Raw genomic sequence first — 17169 nt, forward strand, 5'->3', positions numbered from 1 at the left:
AGAGAAAAATGTAAAACCGCCTATGGTTAGAAACATTTTCAAATTTTTGTTCACAATTCCCAACTTCCAGGATTAACTGAGCTTTGTGCACACAGATTATTCAATAGATGCTTCTTCAGATGTGGAAATAAGAAAAAAAATCCACATTGCTGTTATTTAAGAAAGTTTATACTGCAACATTCAAACTCAGAATGCCTTTTAAAACAACTTAAGGTCTTTTACTTTATTTCCAGGAAAATACATAGAAAACTTGGACAATATTACTTTTACTGAGAGTTTTCTCAGTAGTAAGGATCATGGAGGATTTCTGTTTATTACACCTACTTTTCAGAAACTTGATGATCTCCTATTACCAAGTAATCCTTTTCTTTGTGGAATTCTTATTCAGAAGCTAGAGATTCCCTGGGCAAAGGTTTTTCCTATGCGCTTAATGTTGAGATTGGGTGCAGAATATAAAGGTAAGTTTTAGAATAAGAAGTTAAATCACATAGGTTCAAATATAATAAATGTAAAATAAGAATTTCAGGGATATCATTAAAATCAATTTTTTAATGGATTTGAGGGGACTACTTTTGTTTTGATATACTTTTAAAATTCCAAGACAACCCTCCTCTACTACTAAATGAGTTGTCTAGACAACCTTGGTATGTCATGAAGTTTCTAGATATTCATAATTATATTAACTTACCTTAAAAAAATTTTTTTTAACTCTCAGAACAAAATACAGAAAACATTGAAGAGTTTTCTTAAAAGCATGTACTGTAGGGAGTTCATTTTGTTATGTTTCCTATATTTTAAGAAGGTAAATGATTTCCCCTCTGAATTTGTGTATATTACAAAGCGAAACATGAAGGATTGTGAAATAATGGCCCCAGTTTATGTATATGGTTATTTCTAAGTTGAAATCATTTTTAGCATTAAAATTTTTGAATTCCCACCCTTTATCCTTGACTTTTTTCAAGAAATTATTTATTTATACCATGTAAAGTATATCTAATGAAGTTTCAGGCATTTGATTCTAATATAATTAAATAGGTATTTTCTTGGAGGAAAATTAAATGGAGGGGATTTATAAAACATAAAATATTTCAAAATGGACAAATTCAGTGAAAGAGATATAAATCTCTCTCTTTGGCAGATTTATTAAGTTCTTTGATTTTGCGGGAGAGGTCTTTACCATTAACGATTTTTTTTTTTTTTTAAGATTTGTTTATTTTAGAGAGGAGGGAGGAATGTATGGGAGCTAGGGGAGGGGCAGAGGGGGAGAGAGAATCTTAAGCAGACTCCCTGCTAAGCATGGAGCCCAGGGTGGGCCTTGATTTCACAACCCTGAGATCATGATCTGAGCTGAAACCAAGAGTCGGGACGCTTAACCAACGGAGCCACCCAGGCAGCCCACCATTACACAACACCATCACAGCCCAACGGTGATGCTGTTGTTAAAAAGTATCAAAATTTAAATTTCATCGCAGGTTTTTTTACTGTGTAAACTACAGAGCTTATGAAAGTTTATTTTGCATCAAGTGTTTCATCCATTCAGCCTGATACTTTGTCTCTGCTATAAATATTTAAATGCTATTTTATGGAAAGTTAGGTCAATATGTGATCTTAAGTCATTATGGAACATACAGTTTATACGTTTGGCCAGTATTTTGGTCAGTATCAGTTCTAGATACCACAACTGTTTTTCTCACACACAAAGAAGGAAAATCATGGAGCTACTTGTGGGACTTCTTAAAAGATCACAGGGGTTGGAGCTGCGAAGTTATGATAGGTGTTCAGTAATGATGAAGATAAAAATCACCAGTTATACAGGTTTTTCCCACTATCTGAAAGTAGAACATTCCTATGAAACCTTTTGTAAGCCAAAATGGCATAAAGCAAAGAAACCATTACCATTTCTTTTTTGTTGTTGTAAGAATTTATTTATTTATTTGAGGAGGCGAGGGGCAGAGGGAGAGAAGAACACAAGCAGACTAGCACTGAGCGTGGAGTCAGATGTGGGACTCCACCTCACGACCCATGAGATCATGACCTGAGCCAAAACCAAGAGCCGAATGCTCAACCGACTGCACCACCCAGACGCCCCAACAAGTACCATTTCATAAACACAAAAATCTGTTTCATATTCCTTTCAGTCAGTTAAAACAGGTACTAACAGGTTTTTGTAAAAGCAAAGTGGTATAAAGCAAACTTTTGGATGGGAGGAAACCTGTACATAGAAATTAATTAGTCTTAGCTATTTTTTGAGTTCACTGTATACTGCTGGATTTTAGATATACTGACATTTTGATGTTATTGGTGCCCATGCCTCTAGATATGAACTTGGAAATGTGATGTGTGTGTGTATATGTGTTTGTTAGAGATAATGGATGTATGGAAGATTTAATGGCAAAAGTTAGAGTCCCAAGATTAAAGACTGAAAATAATGGTCTGAAATTAGTAACTTTCAAATGGGGATTATCTACACTTACATTGAGACTATTTGGAATACTATTCACTGTTGCCTTAGAGGACTTATGAGGTCCTTTATAACTGATGGAATGTCTTTCTAAGTCATAACCTTTTGAAAGTACTGTTTCAAATAAAATTACCTCAATCAAGTTGTAAAGGATATTCCCTCATTCATAACAGATGGAGTAAAAAGGCATCATTTATCTTAATCATATCATTTTAATGTCTTTTACCACAAATGTCCTATGTTTTTTTCCAGTTTGCACCCTCTGTCCTCTAAATAACATGGTTTTCCTTTTAAAAACTAAAAAATAGGGGCGCCTGGGTGGCTCTGTCTGTTAAGCATCTGACTTTGGCTCTGGTTGTGATCTCGGGGTCCTGGAATCAAGCCCCATGTCAGGCTCCTTGCTCAGTGGGGAGTCTGCCTCTCCCTCTGCTCCTCCCTGCTGCTCGCGCTCTCTCTCTCAAATAAGTAAATAATCTTTAAAAAACAAAACACTAAAAAATATGTCAGTAATAACAAAGATGTGAGTTACTCTGACTTAAATTTAAAAATAGATGTCAGGTAATGTGTTTTCTTAGAATTTTAAGGACATATATTGGTATAAAGGTATGAGAGCGGTTTGTTTGCTTAATGACCTAGGCTGAGAACTGAAGGTTAAAAAGTTTTCTGCTCTTTATCATTATAGAAATGTCTTACCTTCCTTTTTTCACCTTCCTTTTCTTCCAGAAGCCCTGCTGCATTGCCAACCAAATACCTTTTCCTTTTCGTTGAATAATATTTATTGTGCCCTAAAGAAAGAGAAAAGTAGTTAGGTGATAGACTCCATGTTCCTTCTATTTCTCTGCACTGACTTTTCTGACTCTGTGTGCCCCTTTTATTAGGCTGACCCAAGAACTGTAAAAGTTTACTACAGTCTATAAATTCCCACAATTGAACATTAATTATACATGCCTTAAAAATCTTGAGTTCTTCATATTTCTCTTTAAAAAGTCTTAAATTATCAGAACTTTATAGGGTTTTATCCAGTTACTATAATTTTCCTGTCATTATCCTTTTGTGGAAACAACATGTATAATGAAAATATGAAATGCTCTGGAATCAAGCAAGCCTAAATTTCACATCTGTCTCACTGGTTATTAACTTAGTTACCTACCATAAGCAAGTTTGTTAATTTCCATGTCTCTACTTTCCCATTAGTAAAGTAGGAGTAGACATATTTGCCTCACTGGGTTGTTTTAGGGCTTAAATAAGATATAGTGTATATAAAGTTCTCAGTTCAGTGTAGCGTCCAGTAGATACACACTATGCGTTAATGTTTCTCTCACTTTCCCCAAAGAACTGATTGGGTGGTATATATCCATGATGTTTGAGAAATGAGAGTTAAAAGTAATAAATTCAGTGGGGCACCTGGGTGGCTCAGTCGTTAAGCTTCTGCCTTCCGCTCAGGTCATGATCCCAGGGTCCTGGGATCGAGCCCAACATCGGGCTCCCTGCTCAGCGGGAAGCCTGCTTCTCCCTCTCCCACTCCCCCTGCTTGTGTTCCTTCTCTCGCTGTCTCTCTGTCAAATAAATAAATAAAATCTTTTAAAAAAAAGTAATAAATTCAAGACTTTTTTGGGTTTTTATTGAAAGTAACCAGTTTTCCTTTCTTATGTATAGCATATCCTGCTCCTCTAACGAGTATTAGAGGCCGAAAACCTCTTTTTGGAGAAATAGGACACACTATTATGAACTTACTTGTTGTGAGTAATCAAACTATTAAGTGTTTTTACATTGTTATTTTAAAATTTTATTTAGCATATTTTACATATTTGTATATTTTCCTATTTTAATTTGGCATATTTGGTATAATGAAAGTTCATTTATTATATATCTTAATTTATTTAGCATACATGGGCTCTGTTTTTAATGAATTGCTTTTTAGAACACATCTCCTAATATATTTGTACCTGGTTGTAATTGTCTTTTGATTCGTTCTGCTGCAGTGCTTTCACATGTAGGTAATGTGAGATCTACACAGTTGTTGAAGGGTTAGCAAAAGTGTTAGTATCCTAAGTCCATCAGTTTGGTGATTTTGAGCAAATTGTGGCCCAGGTTTCCTCATTTGTAATAGGAAGAATTGGATTAGATAATCTCAGGTTCCCTTCCACCTCTTTTTTCTATAATTGTTTTATCTGTAACCATAGAAAAGTATTTCAGTGGACTGACTTTTATTTATACATGTTTACTTTGAAGACCTATTTTGGAAGATCTGTAATTAGAAAGAGGAGATCACCCCCAAATACTACAGAATTCTTCCTGAGAATGATATTCTTTATTACTGTTGTGGAATAGTTGGAAGGATTAGTTGGTTTTTTTCAGTTGGTACTGCTTTCTGGATGGCATTTTGATAGTTATGTATCACAAGTCTTAAAATGGTGGATACTCTTAAAAAAGGATTTAATGAATGGGTAAAATGCTCATGGATAGTTTAAGGTTTATGGAAATGTCATTATTTTATATGTAGGACCTTCGAAATTACCAGTATACCTTGCATAATATAGATCAGCTGTTGATTCATATGGAAATGGGGAAGAGCTGCATAAAAATACCTCGGAAAAAATACAATGATGTAAGTTTAATTTCTTCATGCAGATTTTGAAGATAATTATTGAACATTAGATTTCTATAAAAATATGTTAAATTTGTTTTGAATCGGACTGTCTAATACATAATGGCAAAAATATTTTTGAAATTTTAGATTTTTTTAAAATTTTTATTTTTATGTTAATCACCATACATTACATCATTAGTTTTTGATGTGTTCCATGATTCATTGTTTGTGCATAACACCCAGTGCTCCACGCAGAATGTGCCCTCTTTAATACCCATCACCAGGCTAACCCATCCCCCCACCCCCTCCCCTCTAGAACCATCAGTTTGTTTTTCAGAGTCCATTGTCTCTAATGGTTCGTCTTAGATTTGTTTTCTAATAAAGGATTTGTTTAATGTTTTTAAAAACTTTTTTCTTTACTGTTTTATCTATAAATTGAGGTGATTTTATCTTAAAACATTTGTTTCCATTACATTCTCAGGGAGTTGTCCAGACCAAAGCTTGATAATTATGAAGCTGGTCAGAATTGTGGCCCTTTGAATGACTGTAACTAATAAAGACATAACATGTTAGTAGTGTTTCTAAATGAGTGTTTTTTCCAGGTAATGAAGGTTATAAATTCTTCTAATGAGCATGTGATTAGCATTGGAGCTAGTTTTAGTACTGAAGCAGATTCTCACCTAGTCTGTATACAAAATGATGGCATTTATCAAACACAGGCCAACAGTGCCACTGGCCATCCTAGAAAAGGTAAGTGTTGGTTCCTAGTATTGACCTATAAAACACCTCAATAAATGGAATTCCTTTCAAAGGGGAAATGTATATATTTTACTTATTTGCTGAATTGATGGTAATAATACAATTTGATTTAAAATTTTAGCGACGCAGATTAAAAATTGCTTCTAATTTGTGTTTTTTTCTTGGGCTACATTAGGTTTAAGGACTTGGAACACTTTATTTTGATATCTTCAGGTTTAATTTATCCTATATGGTGTGAATCTTATTTTCAGTAATTTCTCTCTGGAATGAGGTGTTTGTCACTCTTGTTTGCTCTCTGCTCCAACTCCTCTTAGGGGAGTACAGTCTGGATAAGGATGAAGAATGATTTATAAAACTGTAAGTGGCTGGGGATATAGAAATGGTAAAGATGGTGGAGTAGCCTATGTGAGTAACATTACTCTCAGTTCTGGCTGAATGGCCTCAGTGACTACTGTGATTGCCACATCCTTGCAGTAGAGGGCCTAACAAATTGAAAGTTAAGTGGAAGTGAGTATTTCATAAAATTAGTACATTTTAAAATAACATTTAAAATAGTTTGACATTCTGGCTGCTAATAAAATTAGCCTCTGATTATAAAGATAATATATACTTATTAAGTTTAGAAAATATGTTTTAAAAAGTAGTAAAAGAAAATAAAGTGCCAAGATATGGCCATTGTGGACATTTTAATATATTTTCTTCTTATATTAATATATATCTATTAAATAGATGGTTTTATATTGGATATTTACACTTTTGTATTTTTTATTTAATATGTCATTAATACTTTTGTTATTAAAATGTAACAACTATTTAATATTTGTTGAATAGGTATATGTGTTATAAAATTTTAAAGGTATAGGTATCTACAGTGAGAAATTTCCTTTCCTCCCTTGACCCCAAGGCTACCCTCTTCTCTTCCCCACAGGCAACCAAACCAGTGTTACCAGTTTCTTATATATCCTTTCAGAAACATTTTTGCCTACATATATATTTAAGCAAACACACACACACACACATCTTTCTTCCGCTTTTTAATTTGCATTTTAATTTTTTTAATTTGTAGCAAATTTCTTCCACTTTTTTAAACAAGTCATAACGTGTTCCATTGTGCACATTGCTTTTTCTTTTAACACACCTTAGAGATGATTCTGTTAGTATAAAAAGAACTTTTGCATTCTCCATAACTTTTCACTTTATATGTGTACATCATTTAATTGTCTCATTAATGGGTATAGTTGTTACCAATTCTTGGTTATTTATAAAAATGTACTGTGAATAACCTTGTATATGTGCAATTCCTGGTTATGGAATTGGTGTGTCAAAGGATATATATATTTATAATTTTAATAGGTAATTATTAAGTTGTCTTCCATAGAGATTGCTCTGATTTATGCTCTTATCAGTGGTGGATATTCGATTTCCCGTATTCCCACTGACACAGACACAAACATTTTAAGTAGTACAATAGCTACCAGTTATTATATACAAACATTACATAACCCTTATGCAATATTTTATCTTAATTTGGTTTAGTTTTTTTATTACCTTTCTAACATAAGTGGTATGGGCATGGCATTTATTAGGTACTTAAGTGTGCCATGCTCCACATTATACATTTAACAAATATCATATAGCATTAAAAAAAGGCAAGTTAAAACATAAATGTATTTTTCTTATCAGTGACAGGTGCAAGTTTTGTGGTATTCAATGGAGCTCTAAAAACATCTTCAGGATTTCTTGCTAAGTCCAGCATAGTTGAAGGTATGAGTTTCATCTTTAGGATTGTTTTAATGTAAAGATGTTTTCCATTTCCTTTTAAAATGTATTTGATACTTACAAAAGAACATATGTCAGTTACAAAGCACAGTACCCCAAACTTACACGAAATCATTAGCCAGCTCAAGAAGTAGAACATGGTCAATATTTGGGTCTACGCTAAGTATAACAACTCTGCCATAACCTGCACTTCCTGACTGTACAGAGCCTAAAAGTCCATCTGAGGTGAGAGCTTAGGGCATTTCTTTAGCATGCATACACTGAGTATGCATACAGTATTGTACATGTGTGTGGCCTTCTAAATTCCCAGAAATATGTTAGAGCTTTTCAAAGCCCTTATGGACATCTCATTCCCCAGAAGTGTTTGGTTGGCCTATTGTTTGCCTCTGCTATTATCAGCTGCCACAGGTAGCTGAGATGTTAATCATTGGCTTCTAATTGTTTTTCACAGATGCTCCCTGAGAAAAAACTTTCTCCCTGGGCAAAATACTCAACATTCAAAAAATAATAATTCTCTGATAATGAGGCTTTGAAGGAGCTCCAACCTTCTTTTGCCCTTTCCAGTGGCTACCAGGCTGTTGGTTTTCACCCTGATTCCAGGCTATTGGTTTTTAAGGCTTCCACTGAGCTAGAGAGGAGGGGATTGGAATAGAAGAGTTAAAATGACACAAAGAACAAAGCTTATTCTTCTTATGAAGATCCAGCCATTTTTCTTAAATAAATACTTCCCAGATTGCTGCAAGCCTTTGATTAATTTCCAGAGTTCTGAAAAGGTTTCTTTTGACTTATTAGTTTCGTTGTTCTTTTGGAGGAGAGTATTTTTGGAGATTCTTAAGTCTGCTTTTTCACAGTGTGAATGTTTCACTAATGTCGTCCTCTGTACTATTTCAAGCATAGCTTTTTAGGAAGTCCTCCCATCTCTGATGCCACATACATACTTTATTCCTTTTTTCAGTAGTGCCTTGGCCACTCTAAGCCTTTTGATTTTCCATATTAATGTTAGGATCAACTTGACAGGTTCTAAATGGTCCACTGGAATTTTTTTTGGAATTGAATTAAATCACTAGTTTAATTTTGAGAAAAACTGGCATATTTTCCATTCTCAGTGTTCCTGTCCATAAAAATAGGCTATCCTCAATTTAGAAAATGTTCAGTTTATTTCAATAACATTTTATAGGGGTGCCTGGCTGACTCAGTCAGTAGAGCATATGACTTTTGATCTCAGGGTTGTGGGTTCGAGCCCCATACTGGATGTAGAGATTACTTAAAAATAAACTCTTTAAAAAAATAAAATTTTATAGTTTTTGTATAAGTCTTAGATTTCTTTTAAAGATTTATTTATTTATTTGAGAGAGTTGGGGGGGAGGGGCAAAGGGAGAGGTGGAGAGAGAGAGAAATCCTAAGCAGACTCACAGCCAAGCATGGAGCCTGACTCCGGGTTTGATCCCACAACCCTGAGATCATGACCTGAGCCGAAATCAAGAGTCGGTCGCTTACCCAACTGAGCCACCCATGTGTCCCACATATCTTTTGATTTATTTCTGTAATGTAGGTTTTATTGCTAAGGTAAATGTATCTTTTTAAATTAAAATTTTTATCTATTTTGATGTATAGAAATTCACTGATTTCTGTATTTTTATTTTATAACCAGCTACACTCCTGAACTCTGATTTAAAATAATTTGCTGGGGCACCTGGGTGGCTCAGTGGGTTAAGCATCTGCCTTCGGCTCAGGTCATGATTTCAGGGTCCTGGAATCTAGCCCTGTGTCAGGCTCTCCAGTCAGCAGGGAGTCTGCTTCTCCCTCTGTCTCCTTCTACCCCTCTCCCTTGTTCATGTGCTTGCTCTCTCTCTCTCACTCACTCAAATAAATAAAATCTTTTTTTATAAATATGTCATTGTGTTGACATATTTTTGTTGATTTTTTTAAAGCTTTTATTATTTGGGAGAGAGGGAGGGTTTGCCCTGTGACCTCAATTCTCTGATATAACAGTTGTTCATTTTCAGTTTGTTCAGCATTTGTCTTGTTGTGAGAATGGAGCAGACACAAGAAGTTAGTAGCATTTTTTGTAATATAAGCTGGCTGGCTTTCATTTTTCTGAAGCTGTCCTTATTTCATTCTTAGTTTTGAAGGATATTTTTGCTAGCTATAGAATTCTTTGGAAGTTTTTATTTTCCTTAAAGATGTCATCTTGTCTTTTGGCCTCCATTGTTTCTAATGAAGTCAATATAATTTTTTACATTTCTTTCCCTGTATTTAATGCACCCTTTTCTCCAGTCTGTTTTCAAGATATCCTCTTTATCTTTGGTTTTCACCAGTTTTACTGTGATATGCCTTAATATGGTTTTCTTTGTATTTCTCCTGCTTAGTATTTATGGAGCTTCTTGGATATGTGTGTCAATATTTTTCATCAAATTTGGGGAATTTCTTACCATTATTAATTTTTTTATATCCTAATCTTTTTCTCCTGGGAGATATCTATATATTTATATATGTATATATGCATATGTATATCTGTATTTATATTTATAGATATATCTGTTTTATACAATTCCTTGGGTCCTTGATGTTCTGTTTATTTTTCTTTAATCATTTTTCTTTAGGTTCTTTATTTCTTTATTTTTTAAAGATTTTATTTATTTGTTAGAGAGCATAAGCAGGGGGTGGAGGGGCAGGCAGAGGAAGAGGGAGAAGCAGGCTCCCTGCTGAGCAAGGAACCCAATGCAGGACTTGATCCCAGGACCGTGGGATCATGACCTGAGCTGAAGGCAGACGCTTAATCTACTGAGCCAACCCCCAGGTGTCCCTCTCTAAGTTCTTTGATTGAAAAATGTTTATTGACCTTTCTTCATTTTCTCTGAGTCTTTTTCTTGCCATCTTCAGTCTACTATAAAGCCTATCCATTGAGGTTTCAATTTCAGGTTACACTTTTCAGTTCTAGAATTTCCCTTTGGGTTTTTTCAGTTTCCATTTCTCTGTGAAGATTTTTTAAATCTGTTTATTCATTTAGCCCATATTTGCTTTTAATTTTTTGAATGTTTTGCTTTAGGTCTTTGAATATATTTTAGAATAGGTGTTTTAAAGTACATATATATTTAATCCACTGTCTTGGCTATCTGTCTCATGGTTGGTATCAGTTGTATAGAGGCTCACATTTTCTTGTAGTTCTCTCTGATAAGTTTTGATTATATACTTGTCACTGTTAATATGTTTTAGAGACTTTAGATTCTATTAGCTTTTTCTGAAGGCTTATTTATGTTTAAGCAGGCATTTTCATGGCATATCATGTTGAGTTTGTGTAGTCTGTATTTTTCACTCCGTTAACAGATGGATCTGTGGAACTCCTAAGGTGTTACAGTCTGCAGGACTCATTCTCTAAATCTATTTTGCCTACAGATTTTGTAAGGGCTTTGTTTTTGCTTTGCCACAGTGTAAGTTACTGAGTACTCATAAGGTCTCTCTACTGTGGTTGGTCCAGACTGTCAATATCCCCCAGCATTGCTTGATTTCTAGTATCTCTGTTCTGTTCCCAACCCTAATAGCTGTTCACTGTTAGGCCTCATCTAGTCTCACTCTATTAACGTGTTCCCAGTTCTAGTCCAAGGACTCACAGTCTTCTGGTGCCTTCCTCTTCAGTGTCTTGACTCCAGATTCCAGGCTTCCCCAAACTTATCTCTAATTTCTCAGCCCATTGTGGCCATTGTAGGTTTAATGGGTCGCCATGAAGAAATTATCTCCAAGCGAAGAGCCTGGGCAGTTGTAGGCTTACCTGTTGAGTTTTCCTTAGAAATCACAGTATTGCACTTCCTCTTGTTCAGTACCTGAAAACAACTGCCTCATACATTTTGTCTAGTTTTATGGCTGGCTGTTATAAAAGGGCAGTTTGGCATCACTAATTTCATTAGTTGGTAATGAAAAATTTTGCCGTTATTTGTTTAACTGTTTTTTTAAAAAAAGAGAATCCTTAACTTTGAAATATTTTTCATCTTTCCTAGTAGAAAACAATCATTAAGATTATTTAACAGATGATGTAAAACTTATATCTTATGCAGAACATATTTTGATAGCAAATTTTATGGATTAGACATTAATTGACATTTAATAAAAGGAATGTGAAACATACCTCATTATTAGATGGCTTAATGGTACAAATAACGCCAGAGACTATGGATGGCTTGCGGCTTGCTCTACGAGAACAAAAAGACTTTAAAATTACATGTGGGAAAGTTGATGCTGTAGACCTAAGAGAATATGTGGATATCTGCTGGGTAGATTCTGAAGAAAAAGGAAACCAAGGGTAAGAAATTTTTGTTACTAAAATGTAATTGATTTGATGGAGGGGGAAGGATAAAAAATCCTAACAAATTAAACATTTTATGAATAAATATAGAATTATACCATTAATTTAAATGCTTATACACTAATGAATGTAGTTTGTTTTTTCAGACGTGTACCTAACCTGCCTCATGTGTATTTTCTTGGCCAGGATGCTATAAGCTATTAAAGGATGGTCAGTTTGGGAGGGGACAGTGATAAAATGTGCATTGTGTAGCAGTGTGACCTTGATGCCAAGGTTGTGAAAGGCAATATACTTTTTCTGTTGTTTCGTACCTATTTTTGTGAAGTAAAGGATACCCTTTGGATGTTTAGTTTGTATTTTATTGATTCACTGTAAATACAACTGAATTTAATAATATATACATTAGAGGTCTTATAGAATATTACTGTGCCACTCCTTTTCAATTACTATTTTTCTTTCTTTTTTTGGAGATTGGTTAAAGGGTCTGAAGTAAAGAAGGAAAAAGAGGGCTAATGCTGAGGGATTCCAAGATAAGTTTTTAAAATTCATGAGACAGCTTTTCTGTTAGGAAACTGAGGCATTTTAAACCTCAGGTCTGAATTGGGCATATGAAAGAGTAGATATATTTTGCTACACAATCAAGAAATCTTGGTAAATGAATGGACTATAGTTTTAATTATTTTGTATGTAATTGAGTTATCTTAGTGCTATATAGTTTTCATGTATATTTTCCTTATTTGTTCAAATCTAATAACTCATTTCATAGAAAGCATTTTGGTACTAATAATACTACTGTATTATGTTTTATTCTATAGTGTTATTAGTTCAGTGGATGGAATATCATTACAAGGATTTCCAAGTGAAAAAATAAAACTGGAAGCAGATTTTGAAACCGATGAGAAGACTGTAAAGTGTACTGAGGTAACTGAGAAAGATTCCTTCCCTTTACATGTTGTGTTTGGATATGGCTTTTATTTTTTTTGAACTTGGGAGATTTCTCATTGCAGCTTATTAATACTTTTTACATTACATCTTGAAACACACATTTATTTTAACCCCAGACTGCCTTTTTTATATCAGATTTGGATTTCCGTAAGACTATTTCAGGCTATTGTATGGTGTTACTCCCTGCCAACTCAGTTAAGTTTTGGCAGCATTGCCATCTTTTGTACAGTATATGTTATTTGACCATATTATTTTCATTTTTCTCTTATTTTACAAAAAATATATATGTAAATTAAAACTAACTTATGTATGTATGTATGTATTTATTTATTTTAAGTAGGCTCCATGCTGGGCCTACTTTAATGCAGGGCTTGAACTCACAACCCCAAGATCAAAACCTGAGCTGAGATTAAGAGTCAGATGCTTAGCTGACTGAGCCACCCGGGCACCCCCCAAAATAAAATATTTTTATAGATACTAGTTTATAATCAGCATTCACATATGAAAATTATTTTTGCATGTTCCAACTTTTTTTAAACTAAGAGGATATGAAATTATAGACTCCCAACCCCTTAGTCTACTTCCATACTCCTTTTCACTCTGCCTCCTGGGTCAGGCAATCTGTTACTAATTTCTTCTGTATTCTCTGTGATTTTATACATGTACAAGATAGATGGAAACTATAGAGGATATAGAAATTATGGAACATCAGGGTGCCTGGGTGGCTCAGTTGGCTGAGTGTCTGCCTTCGGCTCAGGTCGTGATCCTGGGGCCCTGGGATCAAGCCCCCACATCGGGCTCCCTGCTCAGCGGGGAGCCTGCTTCTCCCTCTCCCTCTGTCTGCTGCTCCCCATTTGTGCTCTCTCTCTCTCTCAAATAAATAAAATCTTTAACAAAAAAAGAAATTTTAGAATGTTATTTCTTTGTTTGATCTTAACTTTATTAAGATGTCCTCACAGGAAGTTGATATTATAGGGAGGACTCATTAGTACACTTCTCTAAACTGAATTAATAGGGCTTTTGTTGCTACAGCTTAATTTTAGGTAAAAATAGCTAAGTCATGCCATAGTCCATAATCTTTGGTTTTAGGCTTTTACTACTTACAGATCAAGATATATATATTTACACACAAAATGTTTTTTATTTTAAAGATTTTATTTATTTGAGAGAGAGAGAGGGAGAGTGAACACCAGTAGGGGGAGAGGCAGAGGGAGAAGCAGGCCCCCCTGCTGAGCAAAGGATTCCCGACATGGGGCTTGATCCCAGGACTCTAGGATCATGACCCCAGCCGAAGGCAGACACTTAACTGACTGAGCCACCTGGGTGTCCCACACACAATGCTTTTCAACTAATGAATTTCATGGCATTAACATTGGATGTTATTAATAAAGTTGAATTGAAAGTAGCAATTGTCTTTTTAAAGCTGCTTTTAATCTTAATCATGACTTGTTTCCTAATTAAATACATTTCAGGTGTTCTACTTTCTAAAGGACCAGGATTTATCTGTTTCAGCAACTCGTTATCAGTTTGCAAAAGAAATAGCCATGGCTTGTAGTGCTGCGCTGTGCCCTCACCTGAAAATTCTAAAGAGTAATGGGATGAATAAAATTGGCCTCAGAGTTTCCATTGACACTGACATGGTAAGACGTTTTTGTGATGTATTTTTGAAATGAATGTATCATATATTAAAATAATCAAAAGTTTCTTCTTTAACCTTTTATTTGGGATGAATGAAGAGAACTAAACTTTGTTGAACATCAGTGTGTGCTACGTACTTCCTCTATATTATTACCTTTACTCTCCACAGCAGGGGTCAGCAAACTTTTTTGTAAAAGGCTAGACAGTAAATATTTTAAGCACTGTGGGCTGTATGATGTCTTTTACAACTATTCAGTCGTGCCATTATAGTGCACAAGTGGCCACAGACAGTATATAAACTAATGAGCTCACTATGTTCCAATGAAACTTTGTTTACAAAAATAGTTGGTGGGCCACATTGGCCCACAGGCCATAGTTTGCTGATCTCTGCACTACAGCAATCTTGCTTGATAAGTAGGTTTTTAATTTTTTCATTCTGACTTTATTCTATATTCACATGATTTAAAATTACAGAAGTCCAAAAGTGTTAAAAAAAGGAAAATTTAGTCTTTTCCTTCCCATGTAAGGAAAAAAAAGTTCTTCCCTACTGTGTCTTTCCTTCCTGTGAGTCTCCTTTACTACTCACACAAAAATACTTCATTTCTGACATTTCTGGTCATCAAATATGTAGAGGATTTCCTCCTTCCAACAAGTAGTTCTTGGACACCAGCAGGATATCCAGGAATTCAACTCGATTTTGACACCATCTACCCAGATATCACCAGATCCCATAAGTTAAGGGTTCAGTCCTATAAAACTGTGCCCCCACATGCCTTCAGATGCTGACCATAAGCCCAGGTTATTGGCTGTGCTTCTGACCAACCAGCTATAGATCAGAAGTTCTAATAACCCCCTCCTTGGGTTTAATTAATTTGCTAGAGCAGCTCACAGAACTCAGGGAAACATGTTAACCAGTTTATTAAAGGTTATACAGATGAAGAAATATACATAGGGTGAGGTTTGGGAGGTTCTTAAGCATAGGTACTTCTGTCTCAGTGGAGTTGGAGTGTGTCACCCTCCTGGTATGGATGTATTAGCTGGCCTGAAGCTCTCCAAACCTTCCTCTATAGGGATTTTATGGAGACTTCCTCATGTAGGCATGATTTAACTCCATTTTGTAACCCCTCTCCCCTCTTTGGAAGATGAGGGGTAGGGCTGAAAAATCTAAAGCTTCTAATTATGGTTTGGTCTTTCTGGTGACCAGTCTCCATCCAGGAGCCCACCCAGAGTCACCTCATTAAAAGATATTCCTAGTGTTCTTATCACTTAGGAATGTACAAGGGTTTTAGGAGCCCTGTGTCACGGACGGTGTGAAATACAAATATTAGAACGAGATATTCAGAATGTTCTTATCACTTAAGAAATTACAAGGGTTTCAGGAGCTGTGTACGAGGAACCAGAGGTAGAGAACAATATATATTTTCTGTTATCTTGCAAGTGTGTGTATAATAGGACCATTTTATCCAACATTTCCAGAGAGCAACATTCATGTTGTCATCTATGTAATGGGTAGCCCCTAGAGATATTAACTCCAGGCTACAATGTAAATGGTTCCCAGTAGAGTTGTATAAGGTAATAGCCCTGGAAAGATCTCCTTCCCACTCTTGACTCTCAACCCTGTAGGTCTTATCTCCATACTCCTCCTCATCCTCCCTTCCTGGTCAGGCAATCAAATGTTACCCATTTCTTGGAGTCTCTGTGATTTTTTGCATGTACAGCCAAATAAGTATATAAGTCCTTTTCATTTCTCCCTTTACTCTTACTTTTTCTGACTTTGCTTCTTTAAGATCTTATATTTTAGAGATATTTCATATTACTACCTATTCTTTTTAACAGTTGCTTAGTAGTCGTTGATTATATAAATGTACCATAATTTATTTAACTAGTTTTTATGTAAATTTAGTATGCACTGATTGACATTGAGGTTATCCACAATATTTTGCTTCTGCATAAAGTGTGAGTATAACAAACATTCTAAGAAGTAGAATTGCCAGGTCTAAGTATATGCTCAATAGATATTACCATATTGTCTCAAATACAGGTTACTACCACAATTTGTATGAGAAAGTTCTTTTCCCTGCATCTTTATCAAAGCAATATGTAATCAAACTTTTGAACTTTATGAATTTTATAGGTGAAAAATGGTATTCTAGTATTATTTTAATGTGCATTTCTGTTTCCAACATCCAGTATAATCAATTTCAAAGCAAGTTTTTCATTAGAATGGTTAATCTAAACATGAATGAGGTCATATACTGAGGGTTTGCTTTTCTTCAGTCAGGATTTGTTAAACTCATAGTTCTTTTGGAAAGAAGAACTTATATTTTGATCTCACTGTTAAAGGTTCCTTTTTCAAGGAAGTAATAATTTGTTATTTCAGCAGCCCTGTTAATTTTTTAGTCAAATATATTAAATGTAATTTTCAACAGCAACATTAAATTCAAATATTAAATACTTTTGTAACAACAAATTCAAAATATTTTAAGTCGATTTTTTAATACTATAGGTTTTTATTTAAGTCATGTTGGTAATTATTTAAAACCTTGGTTCTCTAGTGTGTTTATGTGTGCATTGAGAAGAAACCTAAAGTATGAAGTAGTGGCATTTAAACAATTTTTATGATATCTGTGGGAGAGACAATAATTTATGTAGAAGATAAAAGAAATATAGAATGTGAAACATTTTATGAGTAAAATA

The 17169-nt window shown here is 34.7% G+C and overlaps 1 protein-coding gene and 1 long non-coding RNA gene across 5 annotated transcripts in view; one reads left to right on the forward strand and one right to left on the reverse strand.

The window, feature by feature from the left end:
- LOC113928664 overlaps positions 1–17169 on the reverse strand; it is a 67389-nt gene that overhangs the window by 36378 nt on the left and 13842 nt on the right. For both annotated transcript variants that reach the window (XR_003521917.1, XR_003521918.2), the window contains 2 exons: positions 11713–11776; positions 3155–3246 (listed from right to left, as the gene is read on the reverse strand). This is a non-coding gene — a long non-coding RNA (uncharacterized LOC113928664). The remainder of the gene's footprint in view (positions 1–3154; positions 3247–11712; positions 11777–17169) is intronic.
- ZFYVE16 (zinc finger FYVE-type containing 16) overlaps positions 1–17169 on the forward strand; it is a 51849-nt gene that overhangs the window by 28619 nt on the left and 6061 nt on the right. For all 3 annotated transcript variants that reach the window (XM_027604519.2, XM_027604518.2, XM_027604520.2), the window contains 8 exons: positions 234–458; positions 4118–4200; positions 4965–5069; positions 5654–5801; positions 7494–7574; positions 11724–11886; positions 12705–12810; positions 14307–14474. In XM_027604519.2, the coding sequence (XP_027460320.2) occupies positions 234–458; positions 4118–4200; positions 4965–5069; positions 5654–5801; positions 7494–7574; positions 11724–11886; positions 12705–12810; positions 14307–14474 (1079 nt within the window). The remainder of the gene's footprint in view (positions 1–233; positions 459–4117; positions 4201–4964; positions 5070–5653; positions 5802–7493; positions 7575–11723; positions 11887–12704; positions 12811–14306; positions 14475–17169) is intronic.

The sequence above is a fragment of the Zalophus californianus genome, chromosome 5, assembly GCF_009762305.2.
Source record: "Zalophus californianus isolate mZalCal1 chromosome 5, mZalCal1.pri.v2, whole genome shotgun sequence".
NCBI classification, from domain to species: Eukaryota; Metazoa; Chordata; class Mammalia; order Carnivora; family Otariidae; genus Zalophus; species Zalophus californianus.